This window comes from Gracilinanus agilis, chromosome 6, assembly GCF_016433145.1.
Source record: "Gracilinanus agilis isolate LMUSP501 chromosome 6, AgileGrace, whole genome shotgun sequence".
NCBI classification, from domain to species: Eukaryota; Metazoa; Chordata; class Mammalia; order Didelphimorphia; family Didelphidae; genus Gracilinanus; species Gracilinanus agilis.
Window position 1 is genome coordinate 41,880,124 of NC_058135.1, and position 23,718 is coordinate 41,903,841.

Sequence of the window (23,718 nt, forward strand, 5' to 3'; positions counted from 1 at the left end):
GGTACTGGCTAAGAGACAGAAGGTAGGATCAGTGGAATAGACTTGGGATAAGTGACGTCAGTAAGACAGTCTATGATAAACCTAAAAAGCCCAACTTTTGGGACAAAAATCCACTATTTGACAAAAACTGCTGGGAAAATTGGACTCCTATTTTTTTGATCACCCAAGTTAAACTTTCTAATTCTGCTCCCATAGTCACATAGGGAGATAGACTCAGAGCTTGGAGGAACTTTAACTTTATGTAATCAAATGCCTTCACTTTGAAGATGAGGGAACTAAAATCCACAAAGGTTAATTTGGCCAAAGTCACAAAGACAAAATTAGACTTTGAGCAAAAATGAGTACTTTTGCCACTAAAAATTCCCCATTTTAAAAGTCTTCAGCAGACATATTAACAGATGTCACTTATTCCAAAAAGGTATCAGAGTTTTTTGTTATGTGTTTTTTTTAGTGGTGCTCAAGACTCAAATATCATAGAAATATTTTAATTCTTATTTATGTTTCTAAGGAATCTTATTTAGCATTTATAATGTCACCTCTTTTTTTTTCCCCCATAAATGTTGAAGTACAGGGTGGCATAGTAGATAAAGAAATGGACCTGGAGTCAGGAAGACAATTCTTCCTGGGTTCAAATCCAGCTCAGACACTTACTAGTTGTATGACTTTAGGCAAGTCACTTAACCCTATTTGCCTTTGTTTCCTCATATGTAAAATGAGCTAAATATGGAAGTGGTAAGCTACTCCAGTGTCTTAGCCAAGAAAATTCCACAGGGAGTTATGAAAAGTCAGCTATTATGGAAAAAATAATGGAACAACACAAATATTGAAAAAATAATGGAACAACAACAAATATTGAAAAAATAATGGAACAACAACAAATATTGAAACATCAGAACCCAAAAGTTATTGACAATAGTTTTTCTCCTGTATGGTTGTAAGATTAACCAGTAAGCAAGTTTTCTTCAGCAAAATGAATTTTTCCCCAACTAATAAACTATTTTTTAATTTTCTTGTAAGCAAGAAAAAGATATAGCAAAATCACAAGATGAGACTCATTCAACTTACCAAACGATTCCCTGAGCCCCAGAACCGATAGGCTTTAGATTCTGGTAGCGTTTGAGAACTGTGAACGTTGAATCTCCCACTTCTACACTGTAGAACTGGTTGTCTACTTTGCTTTTGCTCATGTTGTAATGCTTGGCAATATATGACACATCCACTTGTTTATTAAATCCCTGTCAGGAAGAATGAAAAAAAAGTGAGGAGACTAAATCAGTAGCATGAAAAGGAATATAGGTAAGTCTGTTTTTATACAAATACTAATAGTTGCTAATCGTCTCTTCTAAATTTACATGTCATCAATGTTCATGTCTCCCATAAAAATTTAAAAGTCAAACTGAGATCAATCAGAAATGTAAGGATGACCTGAAATCACCTTATAAAAGAAGTTTTTCCCCCAGGGAAAGTACTAGTAATAAGTCTTGATCAATTATTCAGGGAATGTCCAGCTACTATTAAACAGATATCTCTGTAGCAGAGTAGAAAATCCTGGGGCTGGAAGTCAAGACTTCAGTTCTGGACCTGACTCTGGCACTGGGGAACAAATTAGTCTTTTTAAGTCTTAGCTTTCTTGAGAAGGGTTAGATTAGATGATAGCTGATATTCAAGATAGTGATTTAAAATTAATAAAGTGGATCACACAGGAAAATGTTAGAGTAGTTGTTTTCCATAAATCTCTATCAGCTCAAAACCAGGATAAGGAATTCTGTTCTAGACACATAATAGCTAAGGCTGAATCCACAGAATGAGATAAAAACCCCATGAAACAGCCTCAGAAAACTGAAATACTTAGAAGTCCCACACTTATACCGCCCTCTGTTTGCCAGGTCAGGCAACCTTGTCAGACCATCAACACAATCTAGACTTGGTTATGGAGGTCCAGTAAACTTCTCCAACTTAATTCTTCTCATAACATGAAGAAAAGAGAGTATGACCAGGAATATGATGGTTGGGATGGGGCACAGAAGCAGCTAAGGGGAAAGAACTTCTAAAAGGAATTTTTTGTTGTTCAATCATTTTCAGCCTTGGCTGACTCCTCATGACCCCATTTGAGGTTTTCTTGGCAAAGATATTAGAGTGGTTTGTTATTTCCTTCTTTGGTTCACTGAAAAAATTGAGGCAAATAGGATTGAGTGACTTGTTCAGTGTCATACAGCTAGGAATTGTTTGAGGTCAAATTTGAACTCAGGAATATAAATCTTCTGACTCCAGGTCCAGCACTCTGACTACTGAGCCATCTAATTATCCTTCTAAAGGAAAGGGGTATTGAAATAAATCTAAGTCAATTCCTTTAGTCCCAATTTAATCTCTTTAGATGGTACAGATAAAGCACCAAGCCTAGAGTCAGGAAAACTCATCTTCCTGAGTTCAAATCTGGCCTCAGATATTTACTAGCTGTATAACCTTAAGGCAGACCCTTAATCCTATTTGCCTAGGTTTTCCTTATCTGTAAAATGAGCTAGAGAGGGAAATGGCCAACCACTTCAGGATCTTTGCCAAGAAAACCCCAAATAGGGACACAACTGAAAAATCAGATACAACTGAGGAGAACTGAACAACAAAAGTCAAATTCTTCACACTCCGCAATATGAAGAAGTTGGGTGAAGGCCCAGAGAGTAGATGCTCTTGAGCAGTTATGGAACAGGAGGAACCAAAAATGAAAAGAGAAACCAAATGACTGAGAATTGGAGAGAAAAACTGAAAGGCAAAGTTCCTAAGAATAAATCTAGATCACAAACAGATAAACCAAGAAAGAAACTCCCAAAGATAAAAGGAAGTAAAGTAAAAGAGGTTGGAGCACAGTGAACAAGTATTATATCAGAAAATAAACAAAGGATCCAGAATTCTCAATCAAAAAGAATTCAGAAGGCTTCTTAGACATCATGAAACAATTGCAAGAAACTCTAGAATTGTTTGAAAGAGAAATAAAACTCTAAAAAGAAGATAAAAGGAATACAATTATGTTGGAAAATAGGTCCTCCTCCTAATGCAAAAATAAACAAAAAACAAAACAAAACAAAAAACAAAGAATGAAGCTCAAAATTTTAAAAACCCAAAGGGAATTCTCTCAGAAGAATTGAAAGCTCTAGAAGAGAAAATATCAGATGTCAAACTTGTACACACAAAGAACACATCAAAGAAAATTTGGCAAGAAAGAATAAAAGGCAATAACTTTTAAAAGAATATGTGGATTCTATTTCAATCAAGTGATTGTCCTTGAAGATAGAATTCACAAAAATAACTTAAGGACTATAGGTCCAGAAGAATGAGACAAATTTTAAAAATGTGAATACCAAGTTATACATCAAGTACTGAATTTAATTAATATGGAGAATGTCTTGTTTACAACTACAGAATTTGTACTGACTGATAAACTTGGATAGTATGAATAGGAAATGAAATTGCTTAGTAAATTGAGGTGGTTGAGGAAAGGTCTAGAAGTGGTAGTAGGACTTAAGGAGAATTCTAAATCCCCCAACATTACCAGTGAGTCAGGGGGAAAAAGATAAAAGAAAGAATAGCCAGAACTAGGAAGTAGTGGTGTCAGGGAGGAGTCATATCTTAGTGAAGGTAAGAAAATAGGAGAAAGGAATAGTTTTAAAATGAAGGGAAGTTGTTTATGAAATTAACAGTCCAGAGGGAACAATGCAAGGGCCATGCAATTCTGGAGAAGGACACTGAAGGGATAAAGTTAATGTGAATAGGAGTGAAAGAGCAGTGATTTGATGGGGAATATGGTTTGCCCATCATCTGCTGGAAGTTCTGGATCGCTAGTATGAAATAACTATAAGAGGATGGGAGTATAATAATCATTGAGCAGTGAGTCCAAAGTATAAGTGATTAGAGAGAAGTTTATTAAAAGAGGCATGAGATTATGCTGTTCCAGTTCCTCCCTTGATGATAGTGATATTGTGGACTGTGAAATCCAAAGAGAAAAACCTTGAGGATCTGGGATGGTTCAGTTCTGTTTTATTGGTTTTGAGAAAGGTAAGAATACGGAGAGAAGGAATATCCTAGGAAAGAAAGAAGGAAAGGTTGAAAACACACACACACACACACACACACACACACACACACACACACATTTGGTGTAGAAATATATTACACTTAATAGGTAAACCGGTGGGTGCAGGAAGATCAGTCATGAATTTCATACCGAAGGTGATCATAATAGAGGAACCAGTTGCTCTTGAGTTCAAGTCAGAAAAACTATTAACCTCATGATGTACAGAAAGAACATCCGATTTGAGTCACCCAATGACATCTAAGAAATCATGGAGGAAAAAATAGAGGAACCACAAAATTAGAGAAGGAATTAGAAAACTAGAATGCAGTCATACTTGTCAAAAAGTGAAAGAGAACAATCTGCAAATACCAAGTCAGGGAGCTTGATTTTGATTCCTAGGAAAGTTCTAGAAATGGTCATTAATGCAATGATTGGGGAACATCTAGAAAGGGAAGCAGTGATTAGAAAGTCAGCATGGTTTATCAAGAACAAGTCATGCCAGATTAACTTCATTTTCTCTTTCAACAGGTTTTGTAGAGTAGAGGAATGCCATGGATACAACTTACGGTTATTTTAGCAAAATTTTGATAAAGCTTTCCATGCTATTCCTATGGAGAACTGAAGAGATAACAATAACACAATTAGGATTCAGAACTTAATGGCTCACTGTCAGTGATGGAAGCCTCATATGTAATCAATACCCAAGGTATCTGGGTTTGTTTCTGTGAAACTTAACATCTTTATCAATGCTTGTAGCATTTTCAGATCACACAAATGTGGGAAGAACAGCAGACAAAAAGAACTTCCGAGTCAGCATTGGGCTCAATTTGAATAAGATGAAATTCAGTAGGGATAAATATAATTTCTTAACCTCAGGAAGAACCAAATTTTTTTTAGTTTCACACGCATAAAATGGGGGCGTCATAGTTAGACAACAATGGTTCTAAAAAAGACTTGACGTTTGAGTGGTCTATATGAGGCAACAGAGTATTGTGGCAACCAAAGAAATTGAGGTGATCTTGGACTGTCTTACAAGAGCCACAGATTCCAGGAAGAGGGAAGTAGTAGTCCTCTGTACAATGGCATTTTTGGCCCTCTTTTGGAGGAATACTGTGTTCAAAATTGGACTACATAGTTTAAGATGGGCATTAATGAGTTTTAGTGTCCAAAGTGGGACAACTAGGATAGAGAAGAGCCTTAACTGTCATATTAGGATTAATTGAAGGTAGTGGGTGTGACTAACCTGGAGAACAAAAGATGTGCTCAAGTATTCAAAGGACTATCTCAGTAAGAAGGGATTAAATTTATTCTTGGCTCCAAAAGGCAAAACCAGGACAAGAAAGGAGAGTACAGAGACAAATTGTGATAGATGTCAAGGAAAATTTCCAAACAACTAGATGTGATAATATGAAGGAAAAAAACCTATAAATCACTAAACAATTATGAATTAAATCACTTCCAAATTATCACTCCATATCTATCAAACTGACAAACATGATAAAAGCTAAAAATAGTCAACATTAGAAGGGCATGAAGGGGAAGGTTAATGAATTGGGAGTCAGACCTATAAATGGGAGCTCTGGGGTTCAAAGCCTCAGATACTTTGGTAAGTCACTTAAACTCAAAAGACCTAGCCTGGTAAAGGCAATGCATAGTATTAATTAGAAGATGGAAGATAAGAATAAGAAGATAAGTAAACTAAGAAACTCTTATAGAGCTATAAATTAGTCCAACTTTTTGGAAATCAATCTAAAATTATGAAAGAAAAATTCTTAGCGGCATTTTTTTAGTACATAAAAATTGTCAATAAATTATATGCTCAAAACTTCCAACTCATGAAATCAACAAATTGGAAGACTCAACATTTTCTCTTATCTTTACAGCTGCTCAAACCTTTCCAAAATGGTAATAATGTGCAAGAGATAAAACAGTTTCCATTGCCTCCATAGTCTGGGACCCCAAGAACCCAATAATTCAGAGAAGGCTGACAACCTCTTAAACCTAACATGCTCTCTTAGCATCTCACCACTCACAAACTCCTGCAGGGCTGTACAAGATAACTCATGAGTTTGTAAATGAACTTAACTCTATCCCTGCAACACATATGCTAGTGCCACGGAATACCAAAAGATGGAAGCTTGTCCTGGGTGGGACAACAGTGTGACATCATTGAGTCTCAGCAGTAGAATTCATCCACAGAAATGAAGAACTGAGAAACAGGAAATTTGAACAAAGACATATCTGTGTGACCATGACCACCACTAAGCCTGAGGGGGAAAGCTCAGCATTCAAAAGGAGCCAGTTCTGAACTACTACAAGTGACTTAGGTCAGAAGAAGAATTGTTAATTGAGGTCCAGTCCCCAGGGAAACAAGTGTCAAAGGAGAAGTCAGAAAGTGCACAATTTAGAAAAGCAAATTAAAAAACTAAAATTCTGGGGGCAGCTGGGTAGCTCAGTGGCCTGAGAGTCAGGCCTAGAGACGGGAGGTCCTAGGTTCAAATCTGGCCTCAGACACTTCCCAGCTGTGTGACCCTGGGCAAGTCACTTGACCCCCATTGCCTACTATTGACTCTAAGATGGAAAGTAAGGGTTTAAAAAAAAAAAAAAAAAAAAAAAAAACCTAAAATTGCCAAAGATCTCAGAAGAAAACTCAGTTAGAGATCGTGAAACTAGCAGATAAAATAGGATGGAAGATATTACTAGTGAAAGGAAATAGGGCCTGCAGATGAGCTAAAAGAATCCAAATATCTATGAATAAATACTGTAAGACAAAGGAAAATGAATGAACATTTGATGTGGTAGAAGAACCTTTAGATTCCCAAGAAAGCATAGAACAGTAGCAAGATGCTTGTGGATGGTTTAAAAGAGAACTTCTAACTGGGAAATCTGAATTAACGTCTGCAGAACAGAAATAATTTGGTGGAATAGAAAATTTCTGAGTCATGCCAACAAGCATCCAATAACTTCCTACCAAAACACACACATTACTTACAGAGATTCAATTACGAAATGTTCCTCCTCAATGAAACGGAGAACAACTAAAATAGCCAGAAGAATATTCAGTTGCTCAGGGAAGAGCCATTCCCGTATAATAAAATAACATCATTACCATTTACATTTTAGTGTTATGCAAACCAAATGATCAAAGGAATACTTCATAGAATTTGATAAAATAATAAAATTCAAATAGGAAAAACAGAAGGTATAAACATATCAAGGGAAATAATGCACACAGGAAAGGATGAAGGGGTGATAGAAATTGTAGATCTCAAACTACATTATAAAGCAGCACTGTTTGAAAAAATAAGAGAATTAGATCAATGAAGTAGGCTAGATAAGGAAACATAAGAAATAACTGGATTCAATAAACCAATGTTCAATAAACAAAACAAAAAACATTAAGAAAGAATTCTCTATTTGATTTTTTTAAACTTCTAGAAAAACTAGAGGGAAATCTGTCAGAAACTGGGCTTTGATCAATACTTTACACCATATTCCATAGTATGTTCTGAATGGATATGGCTTTAATATTAAAGAAGAATGATTCATGTACCTCTCATAGCTATGGTTAGGAGATATATTCATAACCAAACAAGAAATAGAAACAAGTTACACAAGATAAAGTAAATGTGTTTGATTACATGAAAATGAAAAACTTTTGCATGCACAAAATTAATCCCCTTATGATAAGAACTGATGAAGTGGAATTGGGAAAGTATAGCTATGAAATTTCTCTGTTAATGATTTGGGATATGATAGATAAATTATTAACAGAATATGTGTATGTATAAAATATCAATAGTCATTTCCCAATAGATAAAGTCAAAAGATATAAACAAGCAATTCTCAAAAGAAGAATCGCAAACTATTAACAGTCACATGAAAGAATGCTTCAAATCACTAAAAGTTAAGAGAAATGCAAGTCAAAATAACTCTAAGATTTTATCTCATATCCTGAAATTTGGCAAAGAAAACAAAAGATGGCAATAGTTAATGTTAGAAGATTTGTGTGAAGTTAGGCACATTGGTGCATTGTTTGTGGAGCTATGAATCTATTTAACTATTTTGGTTATTTTGTCAAATAGTTTGTGTAGTATTGTGATTAGTTGTTCTTTAAGTGTTTGATAGAATTCACTTGTGAATCTGTCTGACCCTGGGGATTTTTTCTTAGGGAGTTATTTGACGGCTTGTTCAATTTCTTTTTCTGATATGGAATTATTTAAGTATTCTATTTCTTCTGTTAATCTAGCAATTTATATTTTTAAATATTCATCCATATCACCTAGACTGCTATATTTATTGCATATAATGGGGCAAAATAGTTTTTAATGATTGCCTTAATTTCTTCTTCATTAGAGGTGCGGTCTCCCTTTTCATCTTTGATACTGTTAATTTGGTTTTCTTCTTTCCTTTTTTTATTAGATTAACCAGAACTTTATCTATTTTATTTGTTTTTTCAAAGTACCAGCTTCTAGTCTTATTTACTAATTCAATAGTTCTTTAACTTTTGATTTTATTAATTTCTCCTTTAATTTTTAGAATTTCTAATTTAGTTTTTGATTTTTAATTGGTTCTCTTTCTAGTTTTTTTTTATATGTATGCCTATATAATAGGCCCTTCAAACCTTTGCCATTGCATTGACCTCTGCCATCCCTAATTTGTTAATATATGCACTCAAGGATATAAATTTTCCCCTAAGTACTGCTTTGGCTGCATCCCATAGATTTTGATAGAATGTCTCATTGTCATTGTCATTCTCTTCAATGAAATTATTGTTTCTATGATTTGTTCTTTAACCAATTTTGGTGAATCATATTATTTAATTTCCAATTAATTTTTTATTTGCTTATCCATGTGACCTTACTAATTATTGTTTTTATTGCATTATGATCTGAGAAGGTTGCATTTATTATTTCTGCTCTTTTGCATTTGTTTTTATGCCCAAGTACATGGTCAATCTTTGTGAATGTACCATGTGATGCTGAAAAGAAGGTGTATTCCTTTTTGTACCTATTTATTTTCCTCCAAATATCTATTAACTCTAATTTTTCTAAATTTTCATTCACATCTCTTACCTCATTCTTATTTATTTTTTGGCTTAACTTATCTAGATCTGATAGAGGAAGGTTCAGGTCTCCCACTGGTATAGTTTTATTATCTATTTCCTCCTTAAGCTCCACTAGTTTCTCCTTTAGAAATTTGGATGCTATACCATTTAGTGCATACATGTTGAGTACTGATATTTCCTTGTTGTATTTAACCATTTTTGGAAATCAATTTTGAATTATCCAAATAAAATATGTTATAATGGTAGGATGGTTAAGGGGGTCACTACTAGGGGCCTCGGAGCCAGTAACTAGACTAGCAAGAGATTGGAGTTAGATGTTAACAATGGTGAGCAGCCTCAGCTGGGAATGAACTTGGTTTAGGTATAAATTCAAACCCAATTGCTAAGTGCCGAGTGAATCTTCACTGCTAGCTGTTAGGCTCCTTTAAGATATTAGATGGGTGGCCCCACCCTGCTGGGGTAACTGCCTCTTATTGGCCGAAAGGCAAACCAGCAGGAAGTCGGGACTAAACTTCCTGTCCCAGGAATTGTGGTTAGGTTCAACCTCAAAATGAACCTTCAAACTCTTCAGTATTCTCTCCTCTTCCCTAATCTCCTTAGCCTTGGTGGTATAGGAATAATCACAAGATTCTCTGATTAAAGACTAAAGGATTTATTAAACTGGGGAAGGAATAGCCAAGGTAAGAGAGCTAAAGCGTTTCTAAGCTGTTGCTATGGTCACCAGACTGGTGCTGGCTAAGGTCCTAAGAATGTCTTGGCAGGACGAGGGCTGGCTGCCCTCAGCCAGGGCTAAACAGTCCCTGGTTAGATATTAAATTAATCTACTAGCTACACTGTTGAAAAGGAAATAGATGTTGTTGGGTTGCTCTTGAAGATGGTCCTAATCTCTATGTTATTCTAATTCCTACCCACAATTCCACCACCCGGTCACCACCCAGGACCCCAGGGAAAGTCAGGGATAAGTAGGTGATCTGGGTGAAGACAGGGGAAGAGGGAACCCAGGGTTGGGTTTGCAGGGCCTATTATAATCACAGCCCAACTGCCAGTTGGCACCTGGCACATAGCACATGCCATGCCAACATTCCATTCTGATAACTGACAGTTTAGCCAATATTGCAATGCACAAAACCCTGAATTACAAATAAAATATCCATACCTTTTGACATAGATATTCTACTGCAAGCCATAGATGCTATGGAAGTCACTGATAAAAAGAATAGCTTCAGAGACAGCAAAATATATTTATAACAATACTTTAGGGGGAAGCAAAGGGCAAACTCATAGGGTAGAGAATAGCTAAACAAAACTATGATACATAAATGTAATGGAACATTATAGTGATATAACAAATAATGAATGTGAGTAATATAGAGAAGAATGAAAAGTTTTACATGAACTGATGCAAAGTGAAATAAACAGAGCCAAGAAATCAATTTATACCATGCCTATAACATGGTAAATAGAAAGAACAAACTAAAAAACAATCAAAACTGTTGAAGAATTATTAAAAACAAACATGGTTTGAAAGAAGGTATATGAGAAAACATTTCTTTCTCTTCCCCTGGCAATTCTGGTAGTATATGTTTGTATATTGTATATATTTTAAGACTTTTCTGATATATTCATCAGTTTTACTGATTTTTTTCCTCTCTTTTTCTTTTAAAAATGTTATTTGCTCTATGACTCTAGGAAGGGGGAGAAATACTCAGGGAAATCATCATGATACAAAAAAGACATCAGTAAAAACTTATTTTTTCAAAAGAAAAAACAAATAATAAGCCCATTATTTGGAGAATTGATTGGAGAATTTGAATATAATGGAATTTTATTTCACTTTAAGGAACATTGAGTGAAGGGAAGATGATAGTCGTCATAATTATGATATAATTGAATACAACACTAGAGGACAAGAGAAATTAGATAAAATAGTAAGAAAATGAAGGAGGGAGAAAGAAAATGGCAAAAGGGAGAAGAAGGGAAAAAAGAAAAGAAAAAAGGAATTTACTAAGTACTTACTATATGCCAAGCACTGTGCTAAGCTAGAGATACAAATAGAAAAGGCAAGAAAGTCCCTGCTCTCAAAGAACTCACACTTTTCTTGCAAATTGAATTTATCTGCATCATTTATGGAAAAGTCTGAAAGTCCCAAGAGTGCATCAGCTCTGCAGATGCCAAGATTCAATTGTCCTTGGGTTATATTAGTTGATCAAATGATAGTAGGGTAAAAAGACAAGGTAGATGGTAAGGACCAGTGGTCCTTAGAGTTAGTGATTCCCATCTCACCAAAGATATATGAACAATTCTGCTTTTGATTGTCAATGATTACACATCTAGTCAATGCCCAGACAAACTGAACAATGTGAAGAAACATTGAGATTACAATCTTGATTTTCAGGAAATAAAAAATTATTGAGAGCTAGCTAAAAAATTATGTCATTAGTTTAATGACCCCAAGTTTCTCTCTGAACCAAAGGCTCATTAATAGTACTCTTCCAATGGTACTATTCTTCAAACTTTGCAGAATTAAATTAATATATCTCTAAAAGAGCAATAGAAAAGTGTTGTATTTGACATATTACAAACTATGAGTTATATATGAAGAATGCCAACAGAAAGATGTTACCAGAAAAAAAAGATGGACTAATCATTCAACAAGACTGACACAAATACTCTATTAAAACTCACAGTGTCAGAAGAATTAAATGACCTTTTTATTTTGGGTGGGGGTACTATGGGAGATTTATGGATGGATATAAATGAGAAAGCAAGGAAGGGTTTTGATCTTTATCATTAGAAAGAATACTCACATTGTTGAGATCACAAATCCATTAAAACATCAAAATCTCCAGAGTTCCTTCTGAATGCTTTGGTAGAATAAGTACTGCACTGAGCCTCAAGTGATCTGTATTCTAATTCTTTTCCAGGATACATATTGAAATCACACAATGTAGTCTCTATCTTTTTGGATAAGTCATAGTGTAAGGAAAAGTTTGGCATAGAGTAGGTTTAGAATGTTGGAAAGCTGCTCCTGTCATTCAAAGTTGCTTTCCAATATTCCAAACCTTCTCTGTGCCAATCTTTTCCTTAATATATATATACTTATATATATACACTCTAGTCCTCAGTTGTCTCCTCTGTGAAATGACCATTAATTTTCTGAACATAAAGAATTTGTCTCTTGAAGTACTTTCTATCTCTGATAAATGATTCTATGAATTGAAAATGTCTGCAACATAGAGTTAGTGCTTTATTTGTTTTTTTCACCATTTTCACCATTTTTCACCATTTACTTGTACATGCCAGGTCATTTGTTTTATTTTTTTTTAAACCCTTAGAATCAATATTGTGTTATTGGTTCTAAGGCAGAAGAGTGGTAAGGGCTAGGCAATGGGGGTCAAGTGACTTGCTCAGGGTCACACAGCTGGGAAGTGTCTGAGGCCAGATTTGAACCCAGGACCTCCTGTCTCTAGGCCTGGCTTTCAATCCACTGAACCACCCAGCTGCCCCCTATAAGATGTGCATTCCCTCAAAAGGAACCCCCGGGTCATTTATTAAAAGTTACCTTTGCCTTTTACCTACCTAAAGGATGGGATGCAGGGTTGCTGAGAAGATAAAATCTTTATAAAAAGCACTGAGCCCATGCCTAGAACATAGTAGGTGCTTAAATTATAGTAGGTGCTTAAATCACCCTAAATCATTATTCCCTAATTCCCTAAAATAAATGCTTATTCCCTCTCATCCCCTCCTTCATAGGTAATCAAAAATAGGGAAAAATATTTGAATACAACTGAGATTTGGCCAGACATAAACACCAATGAGACAAGGGGACAAAGAGCCAAAAGATTCAAGAGTAGAAGAGAATTTGAGGTTGAAATGGGTAATTCTGAAGTCATTGTGGGGAAGAGAAGAAATTGACTATAAAGCAAAGAAGAAGGCATGGGATCATGGGACAGAAAAATGGATATCATGGTTAGAAAGAAAGATGAATAAGATAAAATGATAGAAGCTTCTTTTTGGATAAAGCAACATCAGAGTTCTTGATCAGAGCACTACCCTCAGGGGTGCATGAGCATGGCAGTCTAGCCCTTCTTCTTTATTGAGCCCACCACCACCAAACCCAATGCCTCAACGGAACCACCTTAGAAAATAATGCATCAGTTTTGAGGAGAAGACAAGCCTTCTAAGAAGCAACTGAGTCCAATGTTACGGAGAACATAGATAAAACTGGTAGGACGATACCTAATGGGTATGAAATGGAAGAAACCTGCTGGCATTTCTGCAGTGATCACTTCTTATCAATGTCAAAAATAAATATACTCCATTCAGTTTCTATTACATTCTTGCACCTCATTATGTGAGAAAGCAGCAATATCACCTTGAAGGTGAAATCGGGAAGTCCGAAATGCCAGTAACAAATTTATCCAGAAGAAACAGATGGGGCAGCTAGATAGCATGATGGATAGAACGTCAGGCCTGGAGTTGGGAGGATCTACGTTCAAATCTGGCCTCAGACACTTTCTAGCTGGGTGACTCTGGAAAAGTTACTTAACCTCAATTGCCTAGCTCTTGCTATTCTGCTGTCTTAGAATTGATACTAAGAAGAATTGATATTAAGAAACATCCAGAGAAAAAACTGTTGGAGTCAAAATGCAGATCAAAGCATGCGAATTTTCATTTAGTTTATTTGGGTTTTTATTTTGGGGTTTTGTTTTTATATGATTATTCGCTCACAAAAATAACAATATGGTAATGTGTTTTTGTATTATAATACTTGTATAACACAGTCTGAATTGTTTGCCATCTCTGGGAGGAAGAAGGGAAGGGAGAGAGGGAGATAATTTGGATCATATAACTTTGGAAAACTTATGTGGATATTTATTATCATGTGTAATAGGTAAAAATAAAATAGCTTTATTAAAAAAAAAGAATTGATACTAATGCAAAAAATAAGGGGTTAGAAAAAAGAAGAAATCCATGCTAGAGTTGACACAATTTTAAAATCATTCGCTTCTCAAGTTATCTCAAAGAGAAGAAAATCACAAATAAAAGGAAGCCAATAGAAGCCAATGTATCAATTTAGTATAAGACCTGAAGCCTCTTCAATAGCTAAAAGTGATCAGAATATATGAAAGCATCTTCTCAAAAGAAATATGACAAATTATCCATCACAATATGAAAGAATGCTCCAAATGAATAACAATAAGAGAAATACCTAACCAAAAAAAACTTTGAGGTTTCATTTCACCCACAGTAAATTAGCAAAAATAACAAAAGAAAAAAAAAGTCAGCATTGTGGAGATGAGCCCAGGCTTAGAAAGGTGGAGACAGCATGCACTGTTAGTGTAAAATAATTTGGAATTATGTAAATAAAGTGAACAACATGGTCATATTCTTTGATCCAGCAGCTCTACTGTTAGTCATTTGCCCCAAGCAGGTTACTGACAAAAAATGGCTCCATATACAAGAAAATATCTTTAGCAGCACTTTTTTGGTGCAATAAAGAACTGGAAGCAAAGTAGCTGCCCATCAATTGAAGAATGGCTAAAAAAAAGTTTGGTACATAGATGTAATAAAATATAGAAAGACTTACATGAACTGATGCAAACAAAGCCAAGAAAAAAACAATTAAAATAATATAAATGGGAAAAAGTAATAACCATAAAATACTAAAAAATAAAAGCTGCCAAATTTAAAAGAACATTGGTTCCCAAGATCATATATAAAGATACTTCCTCTTCCTTTTTTTTGCAGAAGGAGGAGTCCTCAGAGATGTCCCATTGCACATACTGTCAGATTTTTTTCTGTGTATTGGCTTCTTTACTAAATTTTCCCCATTTCTTTTTAAATTTTTTCTTTTAAAAGCTACTTTGATTTAATATGGCTCTTTGGGAGGAGCAAGAGGTGAGGTGGAGGGATACAGGAGGAAATAAAGGCAATGTGAAAAGAAAGGATATCAACAAAAATTCATTAAAAAGAAAAACAAGCCACTAACCTATTTGCTCATAACTGTTAAATCTTTTCTAGACTAGTCTGGGCTTGTAGTGAGAGGTCCCATGAAATGGAGCAGATATATGTTTCTCTATAGTAGATCTTCACAGCAATACAACTAAATGAGAATTACAAAAAAAAAAAAAAAAAAAAACCTCAAAAACTTACTCTCTCTGTTGTTCACTGATTTCTAAAGCTCATTTGAATTGGTAGAACAAAATACAGCCTTAAAGGCTCTCCTTAAACAAGGCGCCTCTAAGGCACATCCATTCTAAAACAAACACAACTTTCAGACATCTTTGTTCAGTGCTCTGCTTTTAACAAGTGAGCATTGAACAGAGATATTCTCATCTAAATTCTTCACCAAATGGATAAAGGCTCTTCCACACAAATCACCAGCAGAAGACTTGATAACAAGGTTCTCTAAATGCTTCCATTGTTAAATAGCATTATACTAACCCATCCCTGTAATGTTAAAAAAAAACCTCCACAATGAATTCTACGGTCATTTGGAAGAGATCTGTCTAATCATATGTAGTAGGAAAAAAATGGTTCAAAATTTATAACACTTAGATAATGACATGTAATTGAAAAGGCAACTCTTTGAGTTAGTCCATCAGTATATAGGTACATAAAATATTTACAAGTATTTATGTTTTATAGGGACAAAAGATAGACAATGAATGAGATGGACATTGAATTGTTCAGGAGAAATAATCTGGGAAATTGTGTAGTGCTTTGAAAGACCTTGTGTAAATTAAGGCCACACGGGCCCATTTTTTTCTTTTTTAGATTTTTTTTAACTAATAAGCATTTTTTCTTTATCTCCAACCCTTCCTCACCCCAGCACGAGAAAAGAAAACTCTTGTAACAAATATTCATAATCAAGAAAACCAAAATTTTTCCATTTCCAAGTATATATGTCTCATTTAAATTCTCCAGTCATGGTTCTTAAATCATTCAGTTTTTAATTTGTACAATTTTGCCCTACATCGTTCTTCTGTCTTCACTCTGTGCAAGTGTTTTTATTTTTAATTTTATTTATTATTTTTAAAGATATTTTTCCATGTTTCCATGATACATTTTCTTTCCCACCCCTCTTTCCTTCCTCCTCCCAGAGCCGACAAGCAATTCCACTGGGTTGTACAAATGCTGTCACTTGATACTTATTTCCATATTATTCATTTTTGCTATAGAGTGATTTTTTTAAGGCCTAAACTCCAATATATGTGTGATAAGTGATATGTGATAAGTGATGTCATATGTTTCATGCCAAGTGTTTTTTTGTTTGTTTGTTTTTTTAACCCTTGTACTTCGGTGCATTGTCTCATAGGTGGAAGATTGGTAAGGGTGGGCAATGGGGGGCAAGTGACTTGCCCAGGGTCACACAGCTGGGAAGTGGCTGAGGCAAGGTTTGAACCTAGGACCTCCTGTCTCTAGGCCTGACTCTCACTCCACTGAGCTACCCAGCTGCCCCTCCAAGTGTTTTTAAAACTATACTTTTCCTCATTTCTTCAGCACAGGAGTATTCTATTCATTTGTACACCATAATTTGTTCAGCTATTCACAAATTGGTATACTCTTTCTTAGTTACTAATTTTTTGCCACTATAAAAAGAGTTGCTATAATTTTTTTTACATACATTCTATTGTTTATTTATTGACATCTTTGGGACATAGGCTCATAGAGGTACTGCTGACTCAAAAAGTACTTGAGCAATTTCAAAATTTTTTTAGGAGGAAGAGTATGAATATTTGGGAAAGCTAAGTGCCACTTCATCCTTGCTGTGTTAGGACAAAGTAAACTTGCTTTTGTCAACTGTGTAACAGCTTACAAGGGCCTTCCTATTAAGATAATTGCTGGTGGATAGTTCAGGTGGTGAAAGGGAAATAATAAAACTCAGGAAAAGACTTTAAGGAGAGGATAGACTGGATCCACCCTGCACTTGGTCCTGTGCTTCAGGGGAGATGTCTAAATTCCCTCAAGATTCTTTTAAGCTTTTGAGTAATTAACTACACTTTTATTCCAATAAAATTGAAATAAAGTTCAATAAAAATTGAAATAAAGTTCAATAAAAAATTTTTTTGGAATATTTTGAGTGATGAAAAACTGGAGTGATGAGCATGGATTCACTGAGTTCAAGATAGAGAAGGGTTCTTGATACTGAAATTCTGATGATTAAATCAAACAATCATTCAGATAAGGTTTAGAAAAGTAATTCCCTTAGAGAGAAAATTATGTGGACATAATTAATTAATTAATTAATTGAACCAAATTTTAAAAGGCTATATATATACAAGGTATGTAAGCAAGGATGGATAACTGAGGATGAGTATAAAAGGATGGCATGGTCCATGATGATCTGGAAATTTAAAACCCAGTGCAAGCTAAGGTTTTCAACAAGTGTCTATAATAAAAAAAAAAAGTAACTTTTCTTAAAGATATATTAGGGTCAATATGAAAATCCAAAAAAAAGAAAAGGAAGAACTTACTTCCAATATATTCCAATTTGGGGTTGGGGGAAATAAAGGACAGAGTCAATGACTTCATTAGTCAGAGAATTCTATTTAATTGACATAACTCACAATTGATTTTTAATATATAGCCTCAAGAGTTGCCTGGGAAACTGAGAGATTAAATAACTTACTCCTGGTCATTTAACAAGCAGCTGTCATGGGGAATGGCTGAACAAATTGTGGTATCTGCTGGTGATGGAATACTATTGTGCTCAAAGGAATAATAAACTGGAGGAATTCCATGTGAACTGGAAAGACCTCCAGGAACTGATGCAGAGCGAAAGGAGCAGAGCCAGAAGAACATTGTACACAGAGACCAATCGAACGTAATGGACTTCTGTGCCAGCAGCAATGCAATGACACAGGACAATTCTGAGGGATTTATGGTAAAGAACGCTACCCACGTTCAGAGGAAGAACCACAGGAGTGGAAACAGAAGAAAAACAACCCCTTGAACACATGGGTTGAAGCGGACATGATTGGGGATGTAGACTCGAAACTACCACACCAATGCAACTATCAACAATATGGAAATAGGTTTTGATCAATGACACATGATAAAACCAGTGGAAATGTATGTCGGCCATGGGGGGAGAGATGAGGGGTAAAGGAGGGGTGAAGGGGAAATTAAGAACATGAATGATGTAACCATGGAAAATTTTTCTAAAAAAAAAAAAAAAAAAAAAAAAAAACAAGCAGCTGTCAGAGGAAAGAACTAAATCCTCTGTGGCCTTGAATTCAGTACACCAGGCTATCCTTGCCTTCAGACAAAGGGCTGATGATAATGGGTGCCAGAAAGAAGCAGATGTACTGTATTTCTGTTTCTCTCTAAAAGAGCCTGATATTCTGACTAAAGAGGTAATAACCAATATGCAGAACAGAACATTGAAACCTAGTCCAAATCACAAAGTCTGGGGATGCTGCATTCTAAGAGAATAAAGTGAAACACTCACTATTCATGAATCACTGACTGCTATATATCAAGCATTGTGCTGGGCACCAGAAATACAAAAGCAACAACCATATGACAATCTCTTCTTTTAAAGAGCTTACATTCTACTGGTGAGCTGTAGTTTTTATACACAAGTACATAATTACAGAATATATACAAAATTGAAATCATTTCAGTAGTGTGCAAAGACTGGAAAGTGTTCATGTGAGGGAATCAGGGAATGACTCCAGAAGGAGTCCTGGAATGAAGGCAGTTGGGAGTTCTAAGAAGTAGAGATGAGAAGAGACAGCATTCCTAGCATGGAGATACTTGGTGCAAAATGTAATATCATGTATTGAAAATTGGTCATTTTATGTTTTACATAATTACACATGCAAAATCTAATTCATTTTGCTTACCATCTCAGCAATAGAGGGAAAGGAGGGAAAGGACTGTCAGAAGAAGGGAGAAAATTTGAAACAAAACTTTTTTTTAAATGAATGTTTAAAAATTGTTTTTACAGGGAGCAGCTGGGTAGCTCAGTGGATTGAGAACCAGGCCTAGAGACAGGAGGTCCTGGGTTCAAATCTGACTTCAGACACTTCCCAGCTGGGCCCTGGGCAAGTCACCTGACCCCCATTGCCTACTCTTACCACTCTTTTGCCTTGGAGCCAATACAAAGTATTGACTTCAAAACGGAAGGTAAGGATTTAAAAAAATGTTTTTACATATAATAGGGGGAAATAACATTTTTTAAAAAGAAAGTTGTTTATTTTAGCTGAAACAGAGAGTGTAAGGGACAGATTGTACTTTAGGAGAATTACTTTGCCAACTGTGTGAAGGCATGGATTTCAGAGAGGAAAACCTTGAAGTCAGGATAAGGACACTACATGATAATCTAGATGAAAGGTGAGAAGAGCCTGAAAGTGATATGGATTGTGGGAATTAAGGAAAGAGAAGTCATGAAGAAAGAATCCAGGTGATTCATGATGACTAAGGCACCATGAAAAACAGACAAGTGCTGTGGGCGTGTATATGCTATTTGAGTTGTTTTTTTTTTTAATAAAAACCACATCTTTCAAATTATATCAGCAAATTTTAAGTTAGTTTTTTGTAAAATATAAGAATAAAAGTGCTCAGGAATTTCTTGGGAGCATTTTGGGAAATGGTTACAAGAGCTAAGATAGATCCATAAATAATAAGTCATGCTAGACTAACCTTGATTGTTTTTCAGAGAAGACTGTTAGACTTGTAGATGAGGAGTACACGATAGACAGATTATACCTTTTTTCTACAAAATATTTGACAATGTCTCTCCCAATAGCCTCATGAAGGGATACGGACTACATAGTATTTTGGTTAGGTGCGTTCAAAAGTAGTTTATTGATAGACCCAAAGAATATTATTAATAAATCCATCAGCTTTTAGGAAAGTCTCTACTGAAGTTTCCCATGGTTCTATCCTTGGCCCTGTTTTTTTCTAAATTTTTATCAAGGAGTTGGATAAAAGCGCTGATAATATAGCTATCAAATCTGAGGATGACATAGGGCTAGATGGGGGAGCTGAAATCTGGAAGGACAGAATTGTCCTATAAAAATCAGAAGGCTGGACTGATGCTTATTAGATGAAATTTTATAGGCATACATTTAAAGTTTTGAACTTGAATTAAAAATTAAATAAAGGGGCAACTAGGTGACTCAATGGGTTAAGGACGGAGGTCCTTGGTTCAAATCTAGACTCAGACATTTTCTAGTTGGGCCACCCTGGGCCTCAATGGGTCATTTAACCCCAAATGCCTAGCCCTTACCACTCTTCTGCCTTGGAACCAGCACTGATTATAAGATGGAAGGTAAAGGTTTTAAGAAAAAAAATTAAATGTACAAATTCTGGGTAAGAAAGGTATGGTTAAATAATAAAGGAGAAAAAAACCTGAGGTTTTAGTAATGGTGGCAAAGAAATCTAATGTGGACGTAGGCTACTTTGAGAGGCAGAGATTCCAAGGAAAATATCATAATCTTTCTACATTTTGTCCTGGTCAGATAACATAAGGAAAATTGTGTTTTCTTCCCCAAGAACTACAGAAAATTTTTGATCATCTAAAGAATAACCATGGAGGGCAACAAAAATGGTAAAAGGACCCCAAGTGTGTGCGTTGTGAGTACTGGTTGAAGGATTTGGGAAAGACTTAAGGGACATGTAGTATCTACCTTCAAATATGTGAACAGATTAGGCTAAATCTATTTGGCTTGAAGGGGAGTCAGAAACAGTAAGTGGAAGCCATAAAATGACAAATTTAGACTTGAAATAAGGAAAATCTTTCCAATAATTAGAATTATCAAAGAATGGAAGCTGTATCTTTATGAGATACTAGATTCTCCCTTAAAGAACAACAATAACAAAAAGCAAAGTTTCATAGCAAAGGATGGACAACTAATTGACTATGTTGTATGTTGTAGAGTCAGATGTTATCCAGGAATAGGTTGGATTGCATGGCCTCCAAACTTCTATGAAGAGTTCCATGACTGCAAACTCAGGATTTGTTAGCCATGTGATATAAATGTCCAAAAAAAGTCATGTTATTTTGGGATGTATTAATAGAAATAGTCCAGAAGAAGGAAATTGCCATCCTCATTCTATGTCTCCTTAATCAGAGGAAAGACTGTGGATGACTTTATGTGGGAGGCCAATAAGAGAAACAGAGTCTCAAATAAATATTTTTATCTGGACCCCATCAAAAGCTACTCTGCTAGTCAGAGCCAGACAGGTTGGGCTATCTAAGATAAAAATCTGAGACTCCTCTTTTGACCTCTTTTGTGATCCACACCTTTTCTTATTGAAAAGTATTGTAATCTTATTGGAAAACTTTAAGTTCCTAGCAAACCAGAAATTAAGAGGTTAACAGTTTCTCTTTAAGAAAGAAATGCAGAAAATTAAGCTCAAAACTGTTGTCAGACAGTCAAAGTCAAACCTGGACAAAAGTTAGACAAGACTTATCCAGCAGGTGCTTTCTTCCCGATAAGGTATAAGACTCAGCCTTGGGACTTTTTTCTCATCCAGCATTATCTTCATGAGAAAATTCTTTGTATGGTCTAAGTTGTAATGGCATTTCTGCACAGCCATAAATCCTTCTCTGTGCTTTTGGGTGAAAGGGATTTTGAATTTTGATATATAATAAACTTGTGACTCAATGGCACTTCAGAGAAGCAGCTATGAATTAACAGTCAAGATCGTCTCCATTACTTTCTTATCAACTAAGCCGTCCTTATCAGATTATCAAGAGATTTTGGATAGCTTTCTACAGCTTTATACCATTTGGGGCACCTGTTTTTAAAAGCAACCTCAAGGACGTTCAAAAGAAGATGAGGAGAAAGGTAAGGATGCAAGAGGAACAGCTAGATAGAGATTAGGGCCTGGAGTTAGACTCATTTTCCTGAGTTCAAATCTAGTCTCAGACATTTACTGGTTAGGTGAACCTAGATAAGTCATTTAATCCTGTTTGCCTCTGTTTTCTTATCTATAAAATGAACTGGAGAAGGAAATGACAAACTACTCCACTGTCTCTGCCAAGAAAATCCCAAATGGGGTCACAGAGAATTGGATACAACTGAACAGCAAAAAAAAAAAAGAGAGAGAGAGACAAATTATGTCATGAGAACATGGCTAAAGAAAATGGGACAATTATAGTTAGAAAACATAAATACAGAAAATAGAAAACAGAATATAGGAAAAATAAGAGGATTTTCTTCAAATATTTAAAGAATTATTATATCTTGATACTTCATATATGCTATTCCACAAGATGCAAAATACCTCACCCATTCAGAAAGAGAAAAAAGTACATTATGATCTTTGATTTAAAGCTGAAAGGGACTAAAGAGGCTATTGAGTTTGACCTCATTTTACAAATGAGAAAACTGAGGCTCTTGAGTGGTTACTTTATAGCACTGGTGATGGGTGGTTAACTCAGTCCTTCTGCTTTCTTCTCCCTTCTGAAAATAATGGAAATGAATAAATGTGTATCCAGTCTCCACCCTCCTTGCCCTTCTTTCTCACTATCAAAGACTATGAGAACACTTTTAAAACAATTAGCTTGCTTTTAGCTCTCAGACCCATTTGTTCTCTTTCTCTCCTATTCTGCAAAGTTCGTATCAAACCAAAAGATATTAATGATGGTACTCAAAGTTCCCAGGTAAAAAGATTCCTGATATTGGTACAGAGTTCTGGTTCTCTGCCTTCATTCAAATTTTGCGTATTTGCGGTGAACCTTTAATATTTAAGTCAAAATCAAAACACAGAGAACAGTTAGATAGAAGAAGTCAACAGAGTGTTTGCTACTGGACAGGCAAAGGGAGAGGAAACCGGGGAAAGAACAGAACTCTGGCAAATTTTTTCACTTACTGAAGTGCAATTATAATTGATAGCTCCAGTTAGAGATCTCTATTTCAAGATAAATACTGGAGCTAGACTGAACCTCCTTACTCTTGCTGCATTTCCTGCAGGTCACTTCTTTGAGTTTCTTCTCTTGCCTTTTGGTCCTGTGCCAATGATGCTTTCTAATTTATCTCAATGACTTCTGTATGAGATGCCTGAGATGTCTGAGATGCTATAGCTGTGGCTGAGCTCAAGTGAATCATGCTCCATCCTGTAAGGCTCACGACTTTCTCAAGGTCACATGGCTACTAAGTGTCTGAAGAAAAACCTAAACCCAGTCTTTCTGACTCCAAATCCAGTGTTCTAACCACTACTCCACATTACCTCCAAATTGGTGGCAACAAAATTCACACTCATATTTTCTTTCAAAATGATTTATGCTCTCTTTCTGGTCATTGTAGTTTGGATGAGAAAAAAAAGTCATACATACATGTCTGTAATAACATGTGATTATTTTTAGTAGAGAATGTGCCTGATGGGACAGGGAATGGGAAATTCCACCTAGCATCTCCTATACTGAGTCCTAAACTGAAGAACTTCCTCTAGTCCCCAAAGCCAGCTGTTCATTCCTTCAGAGATTTTTAAATCAAGCTGAACCAGAGAGGACAAATATTTCTCCACATTGTTTCAGAAATTATTATAATTTAATACAAGCTGTTTTTCAAAGATGTCTTTCGGAGATCTCAAAATTTTTGTTAAGAGTGAATTGTCAAAAGAT

The 23,718-nt window shown here is 35.4% G+C and overlaps 1 protein-coding gene across 3 annotated transcripts in view; it reads right to left on the reverse strand.

Moving 5' to 3' along the window:
- The window catches only part of MAPK10 (mitogen-activated protein kinase 10), a 110,647-nt gene that overhangs the window by 82,514 nt on the left and 4,415 nt on the right, over positions 1–23,718 (reverse strand). For 2 of the 3 annotated variants that reach the window (XM_044680370.1, XM_044680369.1), the window contains exon 1: positions 1,066–1,187. In XM_044680370.1, coding sequence (XP_044536305.1) covers positions 1,066–1,187 — 122 coding nt within the window. Of the gene's footprint in view, positions 1–1,065; positions 1,236–23,718 lie in introns of those variants that run through there. The other variant, XM_044680368.1, reaches the window with a different exon arrangement.